We start from the raw sequence: 26198 nt of genomic DNA, 5'->3' as shown, positions 1-26198 counted from the left end.
CCAGGCAGCACAGCCTCGGCTTCCTCACTTTGGCAAATTTCTCTGTTAAGCTCTGGTTCGGGAGAACATTGCTCTGGGAGGTGAATACAGAGCTAGAAGACCTGGGCTCAAGTGTGGATTCTCTTTAAGCAGCTGGGATGGCTGTATAATCACTTACCAGCTCTGGGCCTCAGCTTTCCATCTGTGAAGTAAAGCAGTAGATGAGATGATTTCTAAGAATCCATTCTGGCCCTTACATTCCATGAATGCAGTCTTTCATTGCTCTACCTCAAAGGTTGTACATTACTCTGGTTGTACATTAGAATCACCTAAGGAGCTTATCAAAAATTAGTAAAATATGGCCCACCTCCTCCCCACGCACCAAGCTGATGTAATTGATCCCAGGAAGGACTCAGACATCAGCATTTTTATTTGTATTTTTAAAAAATATTTACTTATTTATTTTGGTTGCACCGGGTCTTCGTGTGGCATGCGGGATCTTTAGTTGTGGCGTGTGGACTCTTAGTTGCAGCATGCATGCGGGATCTAGTTCCCCAACCAGGGATTCAACCCGGCCCTCCTGCATTGGGAGTGTGGAGTCTTACCCACTGGACCACCAGGAAGTCCCCATTAGTGTTTTAATAAGCTCTCCCAGCAACTGTGACAGCAACCAGGGCTGAGAAGCACCACTCCTCCAGACCTAAAGCCTCAGTGGGGAACGAAAAATAAAAATTCCAATGACATTTCAGAGAAGGAATCCTAAAAGCTTAAATCTGGGGAGAATTTTGTTTCTTTCAGTCTTACAAGTGAATCGGTAGGTGGGTGCTCAGGAACCTAAACCTATCAATCAGATAATCCTAAGTCGGGGAGGTCAAAATATTTTTTTCATTTAAAAGTGTTTTTGGTATTCAAGTACCTAATAAGTGATTCCTACATATCTGACTATAATAGGCATGATGGGGAGAATTAACCAAGTATAATACAGTGCCTACTCTCACAGTCTGTAATCTAATGGCAGAAACAAAATCAGTGGCAAACAGTATGGCATGAAATAAAGTGCTAAATCTAAGATAATCTTTATTGAGCACTTTTATTGCATGCCAGGCACCAAGTGCTTTATAGTATATTAAACAAATTTCATCCTCACAATAACCCACTGAGGAGGGTTCTGTTATTATTCCCATTTCTCACCTAAGGAAACAGAGGATCAGAGTGTTATGTAAACAAACATGCACAAGCCCATAAAGCTATCAAGTAGCAGACATAAGGGTTGAAGCCAGGCTCCAAAGCTGATGCTGGTACCATTTTGCAATATCACCTACATCAGGTGGGGTAGATTCCCATATAAGCTCTGTAGGGTGCCAAGAGGAACCTGGGTCTGGCCTCAAAGCATGCGTTCTGCTAATTGAAAGAGGAAAACTTCAGGATGCTTGTGGGTGAATGAAGAGCCCAGAGGGAAAGTGAGGCTGGGTCAGGTGACACAGGGCCTTGAATGTCCGGTACAACTTGAATTTGATTAGGGACTGGCGTAGGAAAGTGCTAATTTATCATGCCTTTAAGAAAGTGAGTGGGTTAGAATGGGCATCAACAGAAAATCTACAAAGAACAAATGCTGGAGAGGGTGTGGAGAAAAGGGAACCCTCTTGCACTGTTGGTGGGAATGTAAACTGATACAGCCACTATGGAGAACAGTATGGAGGTTCCTTAAAAAACTAAAAATAGAACTACCATATGATCCAGCAATCCCATTACTGGGCATAATTCAAAAAGACATATTGCACCCCAATGTTCATTGTAGCACTATTTACAATAGCCAGGTCATGGAAGCAACCTAAATGCCCATCGACAGACAAATGGATAAAGAAGATGTGGTACATATATACAATGGAATATTACTCAGCCATAAAAAGGAACGAAATTGGGTCATTTGTTGAAACGTGGATGGATCTAGAGACTATCATACAGAGTGAAGCAAGTCAGAAAGAGAAAAACAAATATCGTATATTAATGCATATATGGGGAACCTAGAAAAATGGTACAGATGAACCGGTTTGCAGGGCAGAAGTTGAGACACAGATGTACAGAACAAACGTATGGACATCAAGGGGAGAAAGCCGCGGGGTGCTGGCGGTGGGATGAATTGGGTGATTGGGATTGACATGTATACACTGATGTGTATAAAGTTGATGACTAATAAGAACCTGCTGTATAAAAAAATAAATAAAATGAAAGCATTAAAGAAAAAAAAAAAAAAAGTCGGTGTCCTACCGGGTGTGCTAGTGAGGTGGGAGGTGAAGTTGGTCCTGAGAACCTCTTGAGGGCAAGGGCTGTGTCCTCTTCATCTTTGTTTCCTCATGGCCTACACAGGCCTAGCACATGATTGTTACTAAATATTTGCTGAATGACAGTTGTGAACTGCTTCTTTGAAGTCACTTGGAATTCTTAATCTTCACCTTCTACTGCAGCCCAGCATGACATTACAGGTCCTAGACTGAGGTAGGAGCAGCGACAGGAATAAGGAGGAATAGACGGTTGAGACAACGAAAAACAATTAACTGGCTAGGCAACACATCATTAAGTACCCAAGAAACTACAGACAGTGGCACTCACACACATGCTGAGGGATATAACTACGACCATACATATGCCCAGAAACCAAGCCAACACGGAGAGTCCATTTCACAGAAGAGCACTGTGTTTTCCAGAACCTACCCAGCCAGAGGACCTTCCTGCAAATAATTGTCACCTGTGAGTAGAATGTTAAACTCTGCCCTTCTGCAGAGTGCCTTTCTAGTGAAGATGGGGGTGGGGTTGGGGGTGGATTCCTGAAACTGGCTAAGGACAACTATCTTAATTGTTTCCAAACTTCTATTTCAAGAACTTAAGTTTGGGAGCCAATTTAGAACGTGTTATCTTTCAGTAAGGAGCACACAAACTCAAAAATCTCATTGCCTACGTCAGAGCTGAATCCCATCTAATCCATTTCAATGGGAGTTCAACCTCTTCCAGGGTGGCAGGGCCAGGGTACCAGATTCGTGGAACTAGGCTGATTAACTTATTTAAATCCTGGTGATTCCCCAAACCACTCCAAGCCCAAAATAAAGTCGTGGTTATGGGATCCTCATACTACAGTTGTTTCGACTCTGCTCCCCTCCAAAGCACCAAGGGATCAATCCCTGTTCCTCATCACCACTGCGTGGGTAAGGTCACGCTAGAGGGACGTCCAGAGGCCTCCAAACCATACACTTGCTCTGACAGGGCTCTGGAGCCCGAGAGCCACTGGGAAGTGTGTACCGCCAGCACAGTCTTTGCAGGATGCTTATGGCCAGGTTGAAAGCTGAAAGCTGATTTTTGGTTAGCAATAAATCCTGGCTAAATTAAAGAGACCAAAGTAGTCTATAAAATGTTCCCATCTGGAGTGCCATAAATGAATTATATGTGTGCTGAGGTATTAATCTCTTTACAGTTTGGGCGAGTCTGGCTGGTCACTTCTGGCGACAAGCAACCTCAACAGGTTAACCCAGTGTACCTCAGTTTATCCCAGAGTCACAGAGATGTTTTTTTTTTTTAATGTGTTATGAGGTAAAAAGGATAGGTCTATAGCAGTAACCTGTTTAAAGATAATCTTTATTTCTAAGAATTTTTGTATACAAATTAAAAGTTTAAGACCCTAATACATAACATAGCAGTGTTTTTTTTAAAAATCATTACCCCTTTGAGAATCTGATAATGCCAAAGCCCTTCTCCCCAGAACGCACCTCTACTCATTCATGCAATATTCTGCATACCACTTTAGAGGATTACAGAATCCAGATTGAGGGTCTGTTCTGGATTATTAGACAAACCCAAATTTACTAGTTTTAGAGGGGTTCATCTGCTTCTTTCCCCTACCCTTTCTCTAGTACAGCTTCAAAAGACCAGAGAATTGTCAAAGAAATCTCTGAAGAAAGTATTACACTGAACTCCCTTGAAATTTCCTGGGGAGCATGCAGAAACCACTGTCAACTCCAAGAGGCATTCCAGACAAACTCCTAGCTGCTCAGGGAGGTTATGTTAATCATTGGCTCCAAGCACCACCCACCCTTGCAGTACCAACGCTGGCTGTCGGGAACCACTTACAGGTACAAAGCAGGTCTCTGCACACCTCCCTCTGGCTTTGGATGCATTTTTAGTTAGTGTTTATACTAGAAACCCCATGTAACCACCTTGCAGTCTCCGCTGGCCACTGCAAGCACATGACCTTGTTCGTGTGTATTAACCACTCACAGTTGCCACTAATCAAGGCAAAGATTGTACAAATGGGGGAATGGGGAAAAAGGGACATTTACATCAATTATTTTAGCAGCATCTTTATTGCAACAAAGAACCTGTAATAAAATGCAACAAAACTAATGTTTCACTTTACATGATTAAAAGCCATGTAGCTGAAAATAAGAAAACCCATAAACTTACTGGAGTGAGACATGCAGTTCTTTTTATATAAGTCAATGCTTAAAATAGCAGGCACTTTATGTTCTAAAATTAAAGACCTGAACTCCAACTGTGCTGAATACAACATAAATTTGTATTTGGGTTATGTAAAAACAAACATACTTTTTCTCTCTCTGAGGGACTTCTCAAATGATTACCTAGAACTGTCTCTTGACGAAATAAGAAAAGCAAGAGCCAGCACCTTGCACTAACATGTCTCCATATTTCAGGCTGCAAGATGGATTAGGTGAGGCTGGTTGGGGTTCGGAAGGTGGGAGTCAGGAAAGTTTCCTTATTCCTTTATGCCTGCTGGGAATGGACACTCACCTTACATATCTTAGTTTAGATATGGCCATGTCTCATTGCTTACTTTAAACAGCTATAATTTGGGCTCCCAGGCTTAAGCAAGCACTCTATACCCCAATCCCCAAACTCCCCACTACACCAAGGAAGACACATTTAGTGTTAACAATTTTAATTAACTTCAGAATGTCATATACTAATTAGAAGTACTGCTTCATTAATAAGCATGCTTAGCATTTACTTTAGAATGGAAAAATTAACCATTTTACGTTATCTTTAAAATGTTTCATAGGAATATATTAATAAATACTTCTTTAAAAATTTGCCTTTTCTACATATCATTTAACTACCATGAGTTAGGATATCTGGATGGAGTCTAGCACCAACCAAACACTAACTGGCTGTGTGACCATGGGTATATTTTCTCCTCTCTCTATATGGAGGTTTCCTCCTCTAAATAATGAGAACACCAGATTATACCAAAGATGAAACAGCTTGAAAGTTTTACAATTCTGTAATAATGAGAGATCTCATAGGAATCATTCCACCTAAAGAGAGAACACTGTCACAGAGAGGTGGGATACACCTTCTGTAAGAAGTAAAACAAGCAAAGTAAGCATCAATATCTATATCTCATTCTTCTGAAAAATAATGCATGCATTGTGACTTCATCCTCTTGTATGAGGCTTTGGAAACAAGCCAGGAATGGCATAGACAGAAAAACCTTCACTCCAAAATTGATCTCCAGACCAAGGGGATATATAGTTAATGATACCTTCTGCTTTTTTCAGAGTGAAAAAAGGGCCAACAGTCATCACAGATGAGCAGCTATCTTGACTATTGTTTTAGGTTCTTGTCAAACAGTCCAGTGTAGAAATCACCTATTATTTTCTTAATACAACTCATTCTCTGCAGAAGAGTTTCTTAAAGTAGCCCACAAATGACTTGCTTTAGAGTCACCTGGGAAGCTTGTTAGAAATGCAGATTCCTGGTCTCCACTTAAATCAATAAAATCCAAATTTCTAAGAGTGAGGTTCAAGATTGCATTTCTTTTCATAAGCATCCCAGATGAATCTTAGATTTTGAGTCCCACTGCTCAACAACGCAGAAGCAACCATAACTACTGATGGTTGTTCAAGTGCACCCAATTATCAAACCTGCAAAACCCCCCTTTGATGTTTAAGCTAGTGCTTTTTGGTTCTCACTAAAAATGCTGCTATACTCTTGCCTTTTAGTTTGTTACCCAAACACAGGGTACAAATAGTTTTAGTGAGATTTCTACTGATTGCTTGAATTGACTATGATGTTTTCCACATTGATTTTAAAATCAAATTCAGTTGAGCTGTCTTTCTGTAAGTGAATTCAGTCAGGTATTTTTCCCCCTATGGAAGGAGAATGGCATTTAACTGACTGGGAATTATAACAGAAGCATTCCTTGTGATGGGAGGAAAGCAGAAGGCAAGATGCAAAAGGAAAACACCTGTGAATTCAAGAGTCCATGAGGTTCTTTAAGGTTTGTTTTGATAAAATATGAGATGCCATTTTGAAGAAACAGCCTTATTGGGTAAGAGGTTTCAAATGAGTAGCTGTATAAAAGCCACTGCATAGCATTTCTACTTTGCATATTATATAAGGTTAGATGGTCAGATGCCACTAGTCCCTAGACAAAAACCATCTTCAGTAATCAGATACATACTTAAGTCATGGGGGAAAATACTTTCTTGGGGAAGAAAAGTTACCCAAATCAATTTAATTTAACATTGAAAAAAATATAAACAAATATTGGCATGGGAAAATATCATAACAAGAAAATCAATACATATACAGACACAGGGAAAAGTGTGGTACCTATTATACAGTATAAATACAAAAACAGCAAAACCCAATCCCCCTCCACAGACAGCACCACCAGGTCACCCTGCCATCTCTGGACCTCCCCCACCTCCCATGCGGCCCTTAGTGATGAAGTCCACATCTCATGCACAGTCACCATCCTTACTAATGGAGGCTGTGCTCTCTAGGGCAGAAATCTACTCTCTCTGTAGTGGTGAGAAAGAAGAGAGTAATTTTTTTTTTGGAGTGTTGTTTAGAAGTACTTTCCAAACACTGAGGCTTGTCAAACTCATAGGTGCCTTCTCTGCCACTGGCTCCAATGTGACCCATCTAACACCCTAAGATTCTAAGACGGCAGATCCCAATCGGCACTATGAGCTCCCTTAATAGTCAACTGCTAGGGCTAAACCAGAAAAATGTCACGGTCATTCAAGAACTCACTTATAAGCTTTGAACATTGCAAAAGAGAGCCATGCCTTGCTGGGGATCAGTTTATGGTAAAGAGGTTGTCTGGAAACTCTTTAAGCTCACAATATCTAAATAATATTCAAATAATTTAAAAAGGTTAAAGAAAGTTTCAATTTGTACGGTTTCCAAAATTAAGAAGAAAATTAAAAAAATTAGAATTAGAACTGTAAAAGTAACTCTAAGGAACTTTTCCCCCCCTGAATAATGTTAGTCTGTACCTGTGTTGGCAAGAGTGTGATTTCTTAATCTGGTTTCCTTAACTAATATTCTAGGAGTTTAAATTTCAATTCCTAAACTTTTTCATGAGTATTTTTTGTCAAATTATACTTCTGCTTAGATCTTAAGCAGACCCTTGCCTTCTCCTCTCCCTGCCGTTCTCCACACTCTGGTCTCCCCCACCCCACCAAAATTCCCCTCCACTGCCCTAAAACTCTGGAATATTTCAATGAGGAAATACCCAATGGAAACTGGCACCACTAAATTTTCTGAAAAATACAAGTGAATGTGTACTTTTTTCTTTTCCTAAAGTGAAAGAAATTGCCTGCAAATATTTAAGCTCTAATCATTTGATTAAAATTTTCCTGTCTGTAATTATCAATATTATAAGACTAATTAAATCCATGCTACATATACAGTTACTTGCCTTTATGTGAAAGGAAAAACCCACTCGGTCATATCATCAAAGAGAACTATTTATACTAGATACAGTTTAAATTGGTTAAAAACTGGTCAGAGTCTGAATGAAACAAAATTAAGTGTCTTTAGGAGGCTACTAAGTTATCCTTGAAAAATCATTAATGACCGGTTAAGCCATAGGTTTAATAGTGATTAGTTCATAACATGCTGGATACACCCCAAGCAATGTAGTATAAGCTATTCAATTACATTTAAGTGCTATCAAATCTGTAACTAGTCAGAGATTCTGGAATTGAACCAAACCAATCACTAATATCATATTTTAACAAATTCAGAAGTATACTGTAAAAATACACTAATTAAGTCCATGAGGTTTCATAATGCTATTAAAAATGAAAATAAGGTAGTATGGATACATGGTACTAATGTCTTATTTCTTTCAGTAATTCTCATGGTATTGCTGGGTCCCTTAGAAATATGTATCATTTAATTTTGTGTATGGTTAAGGTATTAGATTACTATCTACAAGCTGTAAACACCTGCATGGCACCAAATATACTTTCAGAAGTAGATGTTATGTGGCAGGTACCAAAATGTGATGATCAATTCTCTACTGATTAAACCTCCTCATCTGGTTAAACAGCCAGTGTATACCAGAGTTCTACACAGGTCAAAGTTATATCACTTTCAGAGCAGCAATACGTGATCCAAGGTTTTCTTGAAGGTAGTGCAAAAGATGCAGTTCATAATGTTCTCCAGATTCAGGAACTCTTATGCTGTGTCTCTCCTGAGGATAGATCTTAAAAACAACAACAACAAAATCAAAATACACAAAATAAGAATTTAGGAATACATCTCCTTCCAAAGCTTTCCAGAGATTTTCAACAGAATTAATAACATGGAGCAGAGCTTCTCCAAGATATTATACACATATATCCTATCTAAAGGGCCTTCTCTTTTTATAATTCCCTATGTACCACTAAGCTTACAGAAGGATCAGTGGTTCTCCAAGTGTGGTTTGCAGATTTCTGGGGTCCTGAGAACTCTTTCCGGGGATACACAAGGTCATATTTACTTTCAGATCAAAAATAAGATATTATTTGCCTTTATTCACTGTGTTGGCATTTGCACTGATAATGAAAGGCAATGGTGGGTAAAAGTGCTGGTGCCTTAGCATTAATCAAGGCAGTGACATACACTTGTAGTAAACAAGAAAAAATGCCAGTTTCCCTTAAGTAGTAGTAAAAATTAGAATTTTGTTAAGTTGCAACCCTTAAGCAGAGGTCTTTTTATATTCTGTGGTGATAAGATGGGAAGAAGGCATAAAGCACTTCTGCTACACGATGTCTCAAGGAAAAGGACTTGTACAACTGAGTTTTGTTTTGTTTTTTCTTTTGGCCCCGCCGCACAGCATGCGGGATCTTAGTTCCCTGACCAGGTATCGAACCCACGCCCCCTGCAGTGGAAGAACGGAGTCTTAACCACTAGATAGCCAGGGAAGTCCCTACAACTGAGTTTTTAAATGGAACTCCATTTTTCACTTGAAAGAATGACAACTATGGTGATTCAGACTTGGCTATCTGGCAAACATTTTCTAAAAATGATGTGAGCCAGTCACTTCAAGGACAACATTGACAGTATTTGTTGCCAATGATAAATTTTGAGCTTTTAAATGAAAATTAGAATTTTGGAAAACTTGCATCTACCACTCCTAGCTCATGAGCTTCTCAATACTTGGAGAATTTTCTGTTGAGATCAGTGGTAATATCAATGTATATGATTTAAAAAATATTGTATGATTAAGTGGATCAACACTTAGAAGTGAACCAATATTTTCCAGATGACCAATGCATGGGTAAAAGATCCATTTGAAGTACGAGATCCAACAGATTGTAATGTAGCAGAGTATGAAAAGTTTACAGATATGGTTTCAGATTCCACACTAAGACTAACCTTTAAGAAACTACCATTTGTTCAGTTTTGGTGTAGCAACAAAGAAGAATATCCATGATTATCTGAAAAAGCTAAAATATTACTCCCATTTCTTAATTACATATTTTGTGAGGCCAAAATTTCTTCATTGACTTTAGCCAAAACAACATTTCACAACAGATTGTATGTGGAAGTAGATACGAGAATCTAGATGTATTTCTTATTAAGCCAGAGATTAAAGGGATTTAGAAAAATGTAAAACAGTGCTAACTTTCTCAGTAAATTGTTTTGTCTTGAAAAATTTTCTCCTCCATTAAAAATGTGATCTGTGTTAACATGTAATAGTTTATTATTGTTAATTTTAAATAAATAAATGAATATTTTAAAATTTTCTTAGTCTTAATATCTTATATGAGAAATACTGATAGACATAACTCACATAAACAAAAGCTTTTTGGTATATAAAAGGGTCCTGAGACCAAAACGCTTGAAAACTGCTGCTATAGACAAATATCTCATAGTTTACCTACATAAATGTCAACTGAAACACAAAAAAGGGAAAAGTAATATTTTTCATTTCTTATGAGAACAATCTGTGTAAGGAGTAGAAACGAGGAAGAAAGGAGGAAAAATTTCTCTTAAAAGCTTTTTTTTGAGTAATGGAGCAATGGAGGTAAGTAACTTGTTGGTTTCTGCTCCAATGTCAATATAAAACGGAAGAAAATTAAAAGACCTTGTAATCAGGTCCTAAAAATCCTTTATAACAATGAAATCAACTAGCATTTCTTTACCCTTCCAAGAGGAAGAAGAAAAGCAAAGGAGGATAGTGAATGGACTCCTGTCATCTTGTCCATGATTACAAACTGAAAGCAGATACAGATACGCAAGTCATGTAATCTGATAGGACAATTTTCATCCTGACTTCCACAGGATCTTAATTTTTATCTAACTAGAGGCACTACTAACTATGCCTATTATTTTAGTTCTCTTAAGCAGAGAGTGGCCACAGCTGAAAATTCAACCTTACTCCATACTTTATTATATTTCAAAGTAACCAATCACTAATCATGGCTATTTTAATCAGAAAATGTAAAAGAACTCACCTGTAAATCATATGGCTTTCCAGCCCTCACTAAAAAACTCAGTAATATACTGGTGTGTGCAAAATGGACATTCTCATCCAAGAACCCATGTAAGAGTAGTAAACGATTTGGTCTGGAAAAATGGAAATATCAGAGGATTAGGCAAAATAAGAGTATTTGGGAAAACCACTTAACTCCTTAAAACTAATCACAACTAACTACGTTAACTTCCTTATACTGTAATATTAGAATAAGGATTCAACATTTTGGGACTTCCCTGGTGATGCAGTGGTTAGGAATCTGCCTGCCAATGCAGGGGACATGGGTTTGAGCCCTGGTACGGGAAGATCCCACATGCCATGCAGCAACTAAGCCCGTGTACCACAACTACTGAGCCTGCGCTCTAGAGCCCGCAAACCGCAACTACTGAGCCCACGTGCCACAACTACTGAAGCCCACATGCCTAGAGCCCGTGCTCCGCAACAAGAGAAGCCACCGCAATGAGAAGCGCGCGCACCGCAACGAAGAGTAGCCCCCGCTCTGCACAACTAGAGAAAGCCCGCGCGCACCAACGAAGACCCAGGGCAGCCAAAATTAAAAAATAAATAAATAAATTTATTTAAAAAAAGGATTCAGCATTTCAATATTAAATTAGTAATATATTAACCAGATGCTACATGTAAAGAAAAATTTTTTTTTTTTTTTTTTTTTTTGCGGTACACGGGCTTCTCACTGCCATGGCCTCTCCCGTTGCGGAGCACAGGCTCCGGCCCAGCCGCTTCGCGGCACGTGGGATCCCCCCGGACCGGGGCACGAACCCACGTCCCCCGCATCGGCAGGTGGACCCTCAACCACTGCGCCACCAGGGAAGCCCCCCAAGAAAAAATATTTTAATTAAATCGTGTTCTATTTCCTATTAAGATATTAGCACACATCAATAATTATAGCATGTCCCTAGAAAAAGAAAAATCATGTATGTTACTTGCAAAATATACGTAAGCAGAAATGGAATTTTTTCCACCTTGAAACAGTTGTGTACTTAATTAAGCTTCTTTTATCACTTAAGCAACTGCTTCAAATATAACTTGTAAAAAAACCCAAATTATATGAACTGGCCTATAATTAAGCTTTGACAAACAGCTATGTCTTCTAGTACTCTATAAAATATTAGCTTTGGTTTTGTCATGCTTATAGTTTTCATTATTAAAGACAATTTTTAAAGATACAATTTTAAATTTATAATTTTAATTTTAAAGCTTAAGCTTACTCAGAGGGGAATTTTTCTGCTTGCATGGCCACAGATCCTAAGTAATAGCCCTGTTCATTCTGGTCAGGGTGACCCATATAACGTTCCGTGTAGCCTGTATCATAGAAGATCCACAGAGTGACTGGGGCCCCAGCAATAGCAACCTGCATAAGATAACAGTGACAGTCAAGTGTGGTCCAGAAAAGAATGGCTAGCACTGAGAGTCTGTAACTGCAAATTTACAGGCTAAAATTATCCTTAGGCTTTAGCCCCATGACTGGAGCATACATGGTCTCAGGCAACTCAGAAAATCAAAGGGGAGTGCGAAGGTCAAGAATTTGATACTTTGTGAGTCAGTTAGCTTCATGTTCCACAGATGTGCCACACACCAAATCCTTAACCTGGGCTAGATGAAATATAAACATGGGCCTCTGTTAAAAGGGGAGGCTGAACTAGAACATATGAATGCCTCAGTGTAAATTTATTCCTGCTCCTGGGGAAAAAAATATGGGACAAGTGTCAGCTTTATATAGGAAAAAGCAGTCTTTTTTTTTTTTTTTTTTAGCTTCTGTTGGCAGTACAGAATTTAAAACAATGAATGAAATATATTTAAGCACTAAATACTTGCCTCATTTTAAGTCTCCCACACACAGTTTTATATTTAAATATTGATTTAAATACTGTAATTACTTTCTTGACAGCTGCAAGCCTGGGAAAATTATGGCAGTATTCAGAGTTCATTTTGTGGTTATTATAAATAAAGATTATCTGAATATACATGTAAGAACAAAAACCCTATAGTTTTTATTCTTAAAAAATAAAAAATTTTCACTGTAAAATAAAATGTTATTGAAATATTAAAAAGAAAAATGCCACTCATAATTCCCATTCCCTTAACAACTGTTAGCATCATTTTATATTTTCTTGTAACATATTTTTCTAAGAAGCTGTTTATAGAATTGGAATCATTGTTTACATATTTCATAGTTTATTCATTCAGTACAGATTTACTTAGGACCGACTATGTGCCAAGCATTGTGCTTGGCAGCTGAGGATACAGCATAGGGCAGACAGATCCCTGCCCTCAGAGGTTGTAGTCCAACAATTACACAAATAAGAACAACCCAATATGAATGTGTGTTTTACTAATCATGACTATCTCCCATAATCTTTGGCATATGTCTATAAATAGCCAGTAACTGATCAAGTTGACAATTATTTTATATAGATAAATGCAGATAAAGATACGTAAACATATCTCACGAGTTGACAAGATATATATATTATTTCACACGGCTATTAAACACACAAACCCTAACATTTCACAGTACTGTCAACTTTGTAAACCTTCAGAAAATTTGCATTTCCTCATATCTCAATTTATAGAAAATTCTACGCTTATTGCAAAAAGAAGTACCATAGGAAATCACATACCCTGAATATATCTGACCTCTGCATTAATGCCATCAGGGAGAGGTATCCTCCATAGGACCAGCCATGGATGCCCACACGATCTAAGTCAATGAAATCATATTGAGAGGCTAGATATTGGAGTCCTTCCACCTGATCGTCAATTTCTATTTGACCCTGTAAAAAATGGAGAGCATTTCACTGATTCTGATAAATAAAAATCTTATTATAAGAGTGCTTTTAAAGCTGATAGATGTTCTTACTAAAAATACCTGTAGTTTTTTTAGATAAGAACTCATTATCAATGGAAATTCTGTTGCTTGAAAAAAAAATTTTTAACTCTAGAGATAGGAGCCTATAGCTTCTGTTGCTAGCCTGTCCTAGAGTTTAGTTACCCCTTAGTCATAAAGTTCTTTCCTACTGTGACCCAAAATGTCCCTTGCCGTATGGGTATTTCCCATTTCCATTTGTTCTGTTGTCTGCTAAGAGGTCAGCATCTTCCTTGTAACAAGCCTTCCTACACCCAAAGATAAAAAATTAGCCCCCTTAAGTGGTTGACTAATATTACCTCTCCTTTTTAAAACTTAATGTAATAAAGCAGAGGGAATCACTCTTGACGCATTATCCTATTTCCCTATCACCTACCTCTAGGAACTGAACATACAATTTCTTTAAAGTCCTGTATAGTCCTAATTCCTATCGCCACCACCCTGTCTGTATTACTAGGCCTGCCAGTGCACACAATCTCACTTCACTGAGCCAAAAACAAAAATAAAAACAAAAACTTACATGAGAATACAACATAAGGTCAAAGAACTGGCTGTGGGAGAAAATCCCCATGTCTTACTCAGCATGTCCAATACACTGGCAAACACAGTAACTGCCTTACTGTGCAAAAGGAACATCGGATTCTCATCATTTCCCAAAGCAGCAGAAAGGACATGGGGCATCTCTAAAAGGTAGCATTTAAAGCTTCCTGTAGAGAGAAAGAGGCTTGTCACAAGGAAGGCACTAACCAGTTGGTTTCTCTCTTCACAGAGGACAGAACAAATCTCAATTATTCCTAATAGTGTACAGGATGCTGAAAACTAAATGGACTGGCTTGTGGCTAAACTGGACATAAAAAATAGAAAGAGAGGGGGTTTCTATATAAAAGTGGTTCTATCTCAGCTCCCCAAATTTACATATAGGTAGACATGAATAGCCTAGTGAATATCAAGTTGTACCTTCCCTCCCACCCCCAAACCATAACACATGCTCACATGCACACACGTGCACACACACTCACAGTGCCTTCCCCCAACTCCTTCTCTGGGATTTCACACTAAACAATGCACCAAAAATTGTAAATGTCTTTAAAAGAAAAATGTTTGTATGTTCACACACCATTTTATATTTAAAGGCGCCTTCAAATTTAAGCCCTCGGTGACAGGATCCCCTGTTGTCTATCACTACAACCACGTAACCCAGAGAGGCTAGGGTATTCAATCGGAAATACTTGATTCCTTTAAACCGATTATTCACCAACTGCACCTGAGGAAGAAATACAACTTCAGTGAAATTTATTATATGGCAGCATACAAAAGCATAAGAGAGGCAGGATGCTGCAAAAAATAGAAAGCTTAAATTTTTAACATTATTTTGCCTATAAAATGAAATTATTTTCTTGTGGCAAGAACACATGAAATGGACCCTCTTAAAATTTTAAGTGTACAATACAGTATTGTTAATCATAGGACAATGTTGGACAGCAGATCTCTAGAATTTATTCATCTTGCATAATTAAGAATTTTTTATGCCCATTGATTAGCAATTCCCCTCCTCCCCCTCTCCCTGATTGATTTATTTATTTATTTATTTATTTATTTATTTATTTATTTGCGGTACGCGGGCGTCTCCCGTTGTGGCCTCTCCCGTTGCGGAGCACAGGCTCCAGACGTGCAGGCTCAGCGGCCATGGCTCACGGGCCCAGCCTCTCCGCAGCATGTGGGATCTTCCTGGACCGGGGCACGAACCCGTGTCCCCTGCATTGGCAGGCAGACTCTCAACCACTGCGCCACCAGGGAAGCCCTCCCTGATTTATTTTTATTTTTTAAATTAACTTATTTTATTTATTTTTGGCTGTGTTGGGTCTTCGTTGCTGTGCCTGGGCTTTCTCTAGTTGCAGCGAGCGGGGGCTACTCTTAGTTGTGGTGTGCGGGCTTCTCACTGCAGTGGCTTCTCTTGTTGCAGAGCACGGGCTCTAGGTGTGTGGGCTTCACTAGTTGTGGCACGCGGGCTCAGTAGTTGTGGCTCGTGGGCTCTAACGCACAGGCTCAGTAGTTGTGGCACATGGGCTTAGGTGCTCTGCAGCATGTGGGATCTTCCCGGACCAGGACTTGAACCCATGTCCCCTGCACTGGCAGGCGGATTCTTAACCACTGCACCACCAGGGAAGTCCCCTTATTTACTTTTAAATTAAATCTTTTCATGTTCATGTTACTTCTTTTCTTTCTTAACTTCACACTCAAAGTTCTGAGGAATTACTGAGTAACTACAGACTTTAAAATTATAACCTAGATACTAACTACATACAAGATAAGTGATTTAACCTACCCCATAGAAAAAATTACTAAAATGATTACTTCTACCCTGAGGAAGAATTGTATCATTCAAATGACAGAATAAGATCATTTTTTCTCCCTACCTGTCTCTTCTGGGATTGTCTCTGACCAGTAGAGGGAAAACTGAAGTATTTTAATGAATTACTATGACCAGTCAGCTTCTTTTTTCCTGCTACACAAATCAGTGCAAAAGGTAGAATAATTCTTAAATATCTTTATTGCCCTAGAAACTATACTTCAAAATGACTGAGAAATTAAATGTAGTTTGGGCTTTACCAGAAATATACTCTCTGGTGAAAAGAAGACTTTAATTAATGGGCAGAAAGTTACAGAAGTTCAAGGTTTGGTGGATACTAAGGTAGATAATAAACAAACAAAAAAAGGTTCTGGCAAAATTGAGGACGTGTTCTCTGGCTGAAACCAATGGGAAAACCAAGCCAGCCAGGAGTTAAAATAAACATCGATGCTGTCTTCACTCAATAAATACCTACTGAGCATTGAATGGGCTAGACTGGCAGTGGCGGTATAAAGAACCTTCTCCTTTTGAACTTTCGGATGTTTAGCGCCACTGCAACAACTGTCAAACTGGTCTTTCTGTTTCTATACTTGTCCTCCGTATAGTCTGTTCTCACAGCAACAGGACGATGTTTAAAAATGTAAATCAGGTATGACTTTATAGCTTTGGTCCTCCTAATGGCAGGGGGTTTAGATCAGAGTAAGATCTAAACTCCTTACCACTGCCTTTGAGACACTACATTATCTAGCTCTTGGCTATTTCTGTGACCTCATCTCATACCATTTCCCCCCTTGAGCACTGCACTCTAACCTTACCACTAACTATATCAAGTTGGTTCTAACCCCAGGACACATTAACATTTACTGTTCCCTCTGTCTACAATGCTCTGCCCTCAGATCTTTAACATGGCTCATCCCTTCTCATCCTCTGCAACCTCAGAGAGCTTCCCTGACCTTCCAGTCAGAACCCTCATTTTAGTCACTTTGCCATCCTCTTTCCCAACAATTATTCATAACACTTCCATTATATGAAGTTATATAATTTATATGTCTGCTTGTTTATTATTTTCCTCATTAATCTCCATGAGGGTGGGACATTAGTCTGACTTGTTCACTGTGGTATCCTCACTGCCTAGAATAGTGCCTGGTACATAATAGGAACTCAGTAACTATTTGCTGAATGAATGAAAAACAGAGACAAGAGAGTGATGTTTTCCCTGTCTACCTCGGGAGGAGGGGTTTGGTGGGCAAAAGTGCTTGTTTTTAAAGGGAGGGAGCTGAAAAAAGAAGTATTAGGCAAGGAACACATATATGAACATATAAGAAAAATAACTCACTTCTTTGCCTGCTGTCAATCACAGAAGATGGCCTCAATTGCCTGATACAACATTCTCCCCCAGAGCCAGTGTTTCTGCCTTTGCAGCCTCCAGGCCTGCTTCTTCTTAGAAGGAGGTACTTAAACATAATGCCCTTTAGCACTAAGAATTCAGAAGTTTTCTTCAGTATCAATTCTTCAAAACCTGTGTTCTGCTATTTTAACTTGCTCTCTTGTGCATTTATGTTTGCAGAACAGTGTCTGGCACATAGGAAGTATCATAAATATTTGCTAAATAAACATTTTTTTTAAAAATAAACACTTTTAAACACACTACTGTTATCAATGCAAAGTTTAAAGAACTAAGCCTTGATGACTTTAATGGGAAATATTTGTTGCTTTCCTTGGTTTCACTTTTGTCCGACTACAGACGTTGCTGCATTTAGCGATGAAGTAATTCACCTCACGTTATGAATTGTGGCATTGTTGTTATTCAAAAGATTCCCACTTTGGGGGATTCCCTGGTGGCGCAGTGGTTGGGAGTCTGCCTGCCGATGCAGGGGACACGGGTTTGTGCCCCGGTCCAGGAGGATCCCGCATGCCGCGGAGCGGCTGGGCCCGTGGCCGTGTCCGCTGGGCCCGCGCGTCCGGAGTCTGTGCTCTGCGACGGGAGAGGCCACAGCGGTGACAGGCCCGCGTACCGCAAAAAAAAAAAAAAAAAAAAAAAAAAAAAGATTCCCACTTTGACCTGAATATACACCAAGAAAAAAAAGGTTTGGACCACTTATGTGATTTAATCAAATTTTGCAAGGTTATTGTGTGCTATTAGAAAGATCTGATCTTACATTATGGAGCCTCTTCGTAACTAATCCACATGGTCATCAAACACAAGGATGAATGACCTCCCAGTGGGTTGAAGTGCCAAATGCATTCTATCATGCAAAGTGTTATGGGGAAATCTCCCTGCAAACTGAATAGCAGATTCTCCTGTGGCCTCACCAAATTTGAATGCTTCCAAAGAACACTTTGAGAAAGAAACTGTTCTATAAGTGCAAAAAAATGCAGTTGTATTCATAAAGTACTCCAAACAATTAAAGAATTTTGTTTTTACTGCATGGCGAGGACTTTATTATGGTAAAACATGCATTTTAACCATTTTAAGTGTATATAATTCAGTGGTATTAAGTACATTCACACTGCTGTGCAACCATCATCACTATCCATTTCTAGAACTTTTTCATCATCCCAAACAGAAACTTCAAACCTATTAAACAATAATTCCCTATCCCTCCCCAGTCCCTGACAACCTCTATTCTACTTTCTGTCTCTATGAATTTACTTCTTCTAGGTACCTCATACAAGTGGAAAAATATAATATTTATCCTTCTGTGCCTGGCTTATTTTACTTAGCATAGTGAGCTCAATGTTCATCCATGCTGTAGTATGAGTCAGAATTTCCTTTTTTTTTTTAAAAGGCTGCATAATATTCCTCTACATACCACATTTTGTTTACCCATTCATCTATCAACGGACACTGGGGTTGCTTCCACCTTTTGGCTATTATGAATAATGTTGCAATCAACACTGGTGTACAAGTATCTGTTTGAGTTTTTGCTTTGAATTCTTTTGGGTATACATCCTGAAATGGAATTGCTGGATCAGATTATAATTCTATGTTTAACTTTTTGAAGTACTGCCATATTGTTTTCCATAGCAGTTGCATCATTTTACATTCCCATCAGCAACATATTAGAGTTCCAATTTTTCTACACCCTCACCAATATTTATTATTTTCCTTTTTTTTTTGATAATAGCTATCCTAAGGGGTGTGAGGTGGTATCTCATTGTGGTTTTGATTTGCATTTCCCTAATGCTTAGTGATACTACCTTTTCATATGGCTTAGACTTTTTAAACTTAATTACTAATATAAGGAGTCCTTTAGTATTAAAAATATAAATAACCAGCTAGTTTTTATAGTGTGTTTTCCACATATCTTATATATCATTTCTTCATTGGGAAGGAGAAACACCCTTCTTACTTAGTCATAATATCAAAATAATATAACAAAACATGTAAAGTTTCTGAGCGTGTCCTGTAATTTGTCTCCTGAATTTCTTTGTATTACACCTTTTATTTATTTTTATTTATTTTGCAGTACATGGGCCTCTCACCGTTGTGGCCTCTCCCGTTGCGGAGCACAGGCTCTGGACGCGCAGGCTCAGCAGCCATGGCTCACGGGCCTAGCCGCTCCGCGGCATGTGGGATCCTCCCGGATGGGGGCACAAACCCGTGTCCCCTGCATCAGCAGGCGGACCCTCAACCACTGTGCCACCAGGGAAGCCCTGTATTACACCTTTTTTTTAAATGTACAAAGATTTAGTTCAAAGTTTTTAAGAGAAGTCTAATTTAATTCTTTCATAATTTATGTGTAGATGACAATTATACAAATGTGAATCACGTTTTGTTCGTAAAACACACTAAACAATGGCAAAGTGATTTAACTTGATATATGACGGTTATTGCTGAGATGTTATGGCTTATGTAGTTACTTTTATTTTTTGGATAACTTTACATCTAGATACATTTCCAGATCTGAATAACTGGGTATAATTATAAAGGATATTTACTGAGTCCAAGAGAGTTCTATTAGAAAAACATTGTAATTATATTCTAATTTCTACAGGGTCTCAATGTAAGATATATAACCAAGATTAAACATTAAAAAAATTACCAATTTACCAATTCACCTATCCAAAATACTTTATTTACTCTGACAGTAAAATTTGCTTAATATTCACATGCTAATACTTAAGGTGGAAACAAGAAAATCAAGGTGTAAACTTCTTACAGTGCTGAATAGTAGTATAGCAGTTGCCTTAACTAGCTGATAAAAGTATTATAGCTTTCTTGAGAGATGTGGCCTTAGAATGAAGAGATGGAATTCATTAGGCTACCAAGGCTTTCAAAAATATCTGTTAAGACTCTTTATTTACCAAGACATTTAATTATTTAAAATCATTTCCAAAACAAGTTCTCTACCTACAAAACAACATATTTACCTACTGACATACTACATTCTCCATGACAGTTATAGTCCTCACTGTAAATTAAGAAACTGACATTGAGGGAATTCCCTTGGCGGTCCAGTGGTTAAGACTGTGCTTTCACTGGCGAGGGCCTGGGTTTGATCCCTAGTCGGGGAACTAAGATCCCACAAACCGCATGGTGTGGCCAAAAGAAAAAAGAAGAAATTGACACTGATTTTCGAGTTAGCTATCTAACAAAACCCAGCTTCCTGAACTCCTAAATTGGATAATTAGAGCATAAGCCAGAGTCAATAATAGCAGAGGCTCAGCAATGTTCAAATCTTAACTGAAACAATTGACCAGACATTTAAAAAACAAATCACCTAAAAAAAAGAAAAAGAAAATGAAAACACACACACACACACATATATGTATGTAAATATGCCCACCTGAGGACCACCATATATAAACAGCACAGTCGGGTATTTCTTTCCAGGTTGTAGATCATGAGGTTTGTATAGCATCCCATACAATGTAAATCCAGTAGTGCTTTCAAAAGAAAAAATTTCTGGAGGGGTATAGTCAGGAAGAGGACCTGAGAGGAGGTAACACAGTCTGTATAAGGAGTTCTTATGGGAGCTCAGCAATCTGAGAGCAAGGAAAAGATACTATAAACCCACCACCCTATACACAAATAACTAACCATTCCCCCCCTTCAGATGATAAGCAAGAAATCAAGCACAAAGTTATCTTTAAAAAAGGAAATCTAATGAACATATCAAATTATCCACTTGAGAAGCAGACACAAAGTATTATGAATAATCCTTGGAGCCCAGGAGGTATTTACATGCAGAACACAAATACTTTGTGCTCGGTTTGTGTAACTTATTGATGGTTAAGCCATATACCTGATGGGAAACTGAAACCACAAATTAACTTAATCAATTGGTTTTCCAAAGCGATACAGACCTATACTAAATCTGTGTATACTGGATGATGTTACAGTTTAAGCAGAGATCATCACCATATTACAAATCCTGATTGTGGACATCAGAACATACTTATACCTTGTGGATTTGCACTAATTTCTTAATCCCTTAGGAGGTATTTATGAGTGAAAATACCTAACAGGAAAAAAGGATTTGGGGACAAAATGAATTAAAAGATATAAAAAATTAGTCCATTCTTCATGTTTAAGAAATCAAGCATTTTAAAAATAGGTAATTCACAGTGCTCTTCACTCCCATACAGAATGAATGTTCTATCTTTTATTAAGATGGCCATTACAAGTGCTGTAGAAGTTTAAGAAAGTGACCAGCTGGGTATTCCTTAAAGCTGCAGCTTCCCTTCCCAAGTGTCTTACTAGTTCAGTATATATTATCTTCAAATTCAGTTGTTTATCTGGGAACTCATCCAAACATGTGAATAAATCACTTCCTAGCTGGTATCTTGACTATTTTAATCTTATTTTCAAAAAGGCCTTCCAGACTTGCTCCTGCCTGGAGTAGGAGGTAACCAGTCTTATTTGATAATTGATAGACTAGGAGGGATGGGATCAATCAGGAACCCAGCAGCTCAGGGACAGGTGGTGGTAAGAGACGGGAAGACTCTGTTCAGGAAATGTGGACATATGACACAGGTTTAGTGCCCTAATGTACTAATCCTACTTAAGATCAGGCTCAGGGAAATGAGTACCTGCTGAATCCAAAATGGTGGCCCAAAATTCCTTTGTTTTGCAGGTTGGGTCATCTTCAGGACTTGAGAGCTTGTAAAGGGACACACAGTGTGGATTCTTCTGGTTACTATACTTACTTATAAAGAAGTCACAATGCTAGAGAAAGGAAAAACAATTACTTTTCCCCAGGGAAAAGTAAAAAAGGTTATCTGTTGCTACTGTGCACTAATGCTACAGCTGGAGTATTGTAAGAGTCTGACCATTTATACACATATACAATTCTAAAGTTAAGTATAAGGTTTTTGCAGGCCAACTTCACCAATTTTCACATTACTGAAAAGGAGTATTACATGAATAGAGGGTTGGTTTTTTTTGTTTTTTTTTTGCGGTATGTGGGCCTCTCACTGTTGTGGCCTCTCCCGTTGCGGAGCACAGGCTCCGGATGTGCAGGCTCCGGACGCGCAGGCTCAGGGGCCATGGCTCACGGGCCCAGCCGCTCCGCGGCATGTGGGATCTTCCTGGACCGGGGCACGAACCCGTGTCCCCTGCATCGGCAGGCGGACTCTCAACCACTGCGCCACCAGGGAAGCCCGAATAGAGGGTTTTTTATATGACAGGAAACCCTTTTCAAACAGGGACTTAATACCCGGCTGATGCAGCAAGAGTGGGAATAGCCACGGTCGGTCAGCCTTGTCACCTCTCCAGGATTTACATAACTGACCACGTACAGGTGATGTTCTAAAGGAGAGTCTTTGGTGCCTTCAAAATATACCAGCTTTCTGACTTCATCAACCTGGATCTGTCAAAATAACAACAAAAAAATCAGTGCTAGTATGACCTTGGCAAGACCAGTAAGTTAACAAACAATATCCAATTTTATTCAAATCATTTGAGCCACCCTTTGCCTTGTGCCTCTTTAAAAAATCTGTCACCAATGTTAATAAGCTTGAGTTGGTTTTGCTCATGTCTTATAGCTAAGAATAGATCCTGTCCAGAAGGTAAAAGGATACCCAAGTTGCATGCTACTGGTAGTTTCCTATATGGTTAGAATGTGTACTTTTCTTAAAATACAAAAATTATTTCATTAAAATGACAATCCTTTACAGAGAAAAAAATACCTATATTACAGCTCAGGTCAACCATTCATGCACACTTAAAAGAGTTTAATTTTAGCATCCTATTTCTCAGTGCAGCATTATCTTAGGCAGTGCTTCTTTAGTTTTTTGTACAAATTTGTAAAAATTTCTTATCTATTGGGTTGGGGAATAACTGAACTCAATCACTCAATCAGTTTCAATACTTATAGTTTATAAATAAGTATGAAGGATCTTTTAAGCCTTCATTCAGAACTCAAAATAACTGCAAGTATACTCATAGCTGAATTCACTTAATATTCTTCCTAAATTACAGTAAGATTCTAAATAAATGGCTTTTATTGTTCCTTTTCAAAATCTTCTAGCAGCCTACTCAAATGATGTTTAATAAAATTCAAACTGTGTGGGCTTCCATGGTGGCGCAGTGGTTAAGAATCGCCTGCCAGGACAGGAATAGAGACGCAGACGTAGAGAATAGACTTGAGGACACAGGGAGGGGGAAGGGTAAGCTGGGATGAAGTGAGAGAGTGGCACTGACATATATACACTACCAAATGCAAAATAGATAGCTAGTGGGAAGCAGCCACATAGCACAGGGAGATCAGCTCGGTGCTTTGTGACCACCTAGAGGGGTGGGATAGGGAGGGTGGGAGGGAGACGCAAGAGGGAAGACATATGGGGATATAGGTACGTGTATAGCTGATTCACTTTGTTATAAAGCAGAAACTAACACACCATTGTAAAGCAATTATACTCCAATAAAGATGTTAAAAAAAATAAACAGTCAAAAAAAAAAAGAATCTGCTTGCTAATGCAGGGGACACGGGTTCGATCCCTGGTCCAGGAAGATCCCATATGCCGTGTAGCAACTAAGCCTGTGCACCACAACTACTGAGCCTGCGTTCTAGAGCCCGCGAGCCACAACTACTGAGCCCGCGCACCTAGAGCCCGTGCTCCACAACAAGAGAAGGCACTGCAGTGAGAAGTCTATGCACCCCAACAAACAGCAGCCCCCGCTCACCGCAACTAGAGAAAGCCCGCGTGCAGCAACGAAAACCCAACACAGCCAAAAATAAATAAATAAAATAAATTTATTTAAAAAATTCAAACTGTTTTATACAGCAAAGAAAACACAAGTACATTTCTAAAAGCAAGTATTTTTAAATGCCACATTTTCTCCAAGAAGTTTCCTCTTAGTCATTATAAACATTTTCTTAGCATGCATGGATAGAGAAATAAACACAGTTGACATTAAGTAGACCTATATGACATAGACAGAAAGAATACAAAGGATAGGAAGTGGCAGAACAAACATTCATGAAGCTTCACAGGTATGTGTTAATCTGTGCAAAACGTCAGGACTGGTTCTGCTCTTGACCTAGCAGTTGGAAATCAGGCCTCTCAAAACTGCATAAATAACTGGTTAATTCCTCACTCCCCTTTTCTTTGTTTCATGTAGCAACTTTACATGAAACACCTGAGGGTTTCAGCGTCACATGAATATCAGAATCGCCTGAGGGGCTTGTGAAACAAATTGCTGGGTCCCACCCCCAGACTTTTTGATTCAGGAGGTCTGGGGGGCTAGGGGGGCCAAGAATTTGTAGGTCTAAAAAGTTCCCAGGTGATGCTGATCCTCTGTGGTCCAGAGAACACACTTTGAGAACCCTAAGGGGCACATGGGTTTAAAAGCCTCAAAGATTTACTCATCACGGTCATTAGAAATCTTTGGGTGTGAACAGGTCACTGGCAAAAGTAAAGAAGGGAAAGGTAACTTAAAAAAAGTAAAGCAAGAATAGACAGAAAATAGAAGAGTAAGAAAGAGAAACACAACCACATCACATAAATAAGCATGACATAAAGAAGAAAATTGATGTACATTATGGCAAGTAGTAGAAAGACACTTAGGTTGCCCAAATAAGGTTCAGATCTGCATAAATACAATTTTGGGGATTCCCTCAGTATTGTCCAACCATTACACAGCATGAAGTTTACATTAGTGTAAATTTTTATTATCAGAACTTAGAATTACACTGTAAGATTTTTCTCAGGTGACAATAACATCCAAGGTCCCCAAAGAGAAAAAAATATATTGAATATATATAACCAAAAGGTCATGTGACACTCTCAAGTGGAAACAAGACTTTAAAGGTCGCCTATTATATTCTAAAGTTTTTACCAACAAAAACAAACCTGGGACCTGGATCTTCATTCTTTCTCCTTAATCACCTTGGGGACTACGAGTGACTTCTATAGTAGCCAGTATATATAATCCTTCAGTAAATCTCCGAATCAATTTGAGGAAATCACAGGCCTTCACTAAATCCTGGTAGCATACATCAACTTAACTGTACGTATCACACATAAAGGATGGCTTTCTTAGAGATCTCATGAAACTGACCACCTAACTGAAAGTTGAAACAAACACAAGGTACTATAAAAGGCAAAAGAAATAAAATTAGAATTCATTGAATTACTACAGAAAGCCATATACCGAGAGTGAAACAGAGGGTGGATTTCCCTCCTCTTCCTTATCAATCTACGCTCTGTATAAATGTTCATCAAATTCTGCAGGTGGTAGATGAAACTTCAAATTTGTGAGATAAGATAAACAGGTGAATGAAACAGCATCACTACTTCAGAAGTAGTAAATGCATTTTCTAATGTAGAAATGACACAAGTAGTCTATAAGAGATTTAGAAATAATTTTCAAACTATATCATAACTCACTTTTGCTAGACTCGAAAAGCATGGACCAGCCCTTTCCTTATTAAGTAGCAACACTGTATTTGAAAATGGTGACCTTTAGTTACATCTAATACTAGGGTTATAAAATGGGTAAGATTTATAATTTAAACTAAGACTCTTCTTTTCCAACAAACTGGGTTCTTTTAGGCCCTAAAAATATTTTCAAAATACTGGGGTCATAGGAAGTTGCACTACTGATTTTTAGTACTGCATACACACAGCTGATGTTGACTAAATATATCAGTAGAATAAAAGAACATACATTAGATCCATGCCGGCCAAGAACTTCCCATTCACCGCTGGTAATTGCTATTTCCTCTTTGACAGGGCACTTGAAATCACCTGAAGATAAACATAATCATAAT

The 26198-nt window shown here is 38.6% G+C and overlaps 1 protein-coding gene across 4 annotated transcripts in view; it reads right to left on the bottom strand.

The window, feature by feature from the left end:
- Nucleotides 1–3517: 3517 nt before the first annotated feature.
- DPP8 (dipeptidyl peptidase 8) overlaps nt 3518–26198 on the bottom strand; it is a 58096-nt gene continuing 35415 nt past the window's right edge. For 3 of the 4 annotated variants that reach the window (XM_060005757.1, XM_060005759.1, XM_060005758.1), the window contains 9 exons: nt 26096–26175; nt 22641–22793; nt 22015–22150; nt 20769–20914; nt 14746–14892; nt 13384–13536; nt 11971–12113; nt 10725–10836; nt 3518–8488 (listed from right to left, as the gene is read on the bottom strand). In XM_060005757.1, coding sequence (XP_059861740.1) covers nt 8366–8488; nt 10725–10836; nt 11971–12113; nt 13384–13536; nt 14746–14892; nt 20769–20914; nt 22015–22150; nt 22641–22793; nt 26096–26175 — 1193 coding nt within the window. In that variant the 3' untranslated portion in view covers nt 3518–8365. Of the gene's footprint in view, nt 8489–10724; nt 10837–11970; nt 12114–13383; nt 13537–14206; nt 14336–14745; nt 14893–20768; nt 20915–22014; nt 22151–22640; nt 22794–26095; nt 26176–26198 lie in introns of those variants that run through there. The other variant, XM_060005760.1, reaches the window with a different exon arrangement.

This window comes from Delphinus delphis, chromosome 2 (assembly GCF_949987515.2).
Source record: "Delphinus delphis chromosome 2, mDelDel1.2, whole genome shotgun sequence".
Taxonomy (NCBI): Eukaryota; Metazoa; Chordata; class Mammalia; order Artiodactyla; family Delphinidae; genus Delphinus; species Delphinus delphis.
Note: the sequence above shows the minus strand (reverse complement) of the source record. Positions and strands in the feature narration are given on the sequence as shown.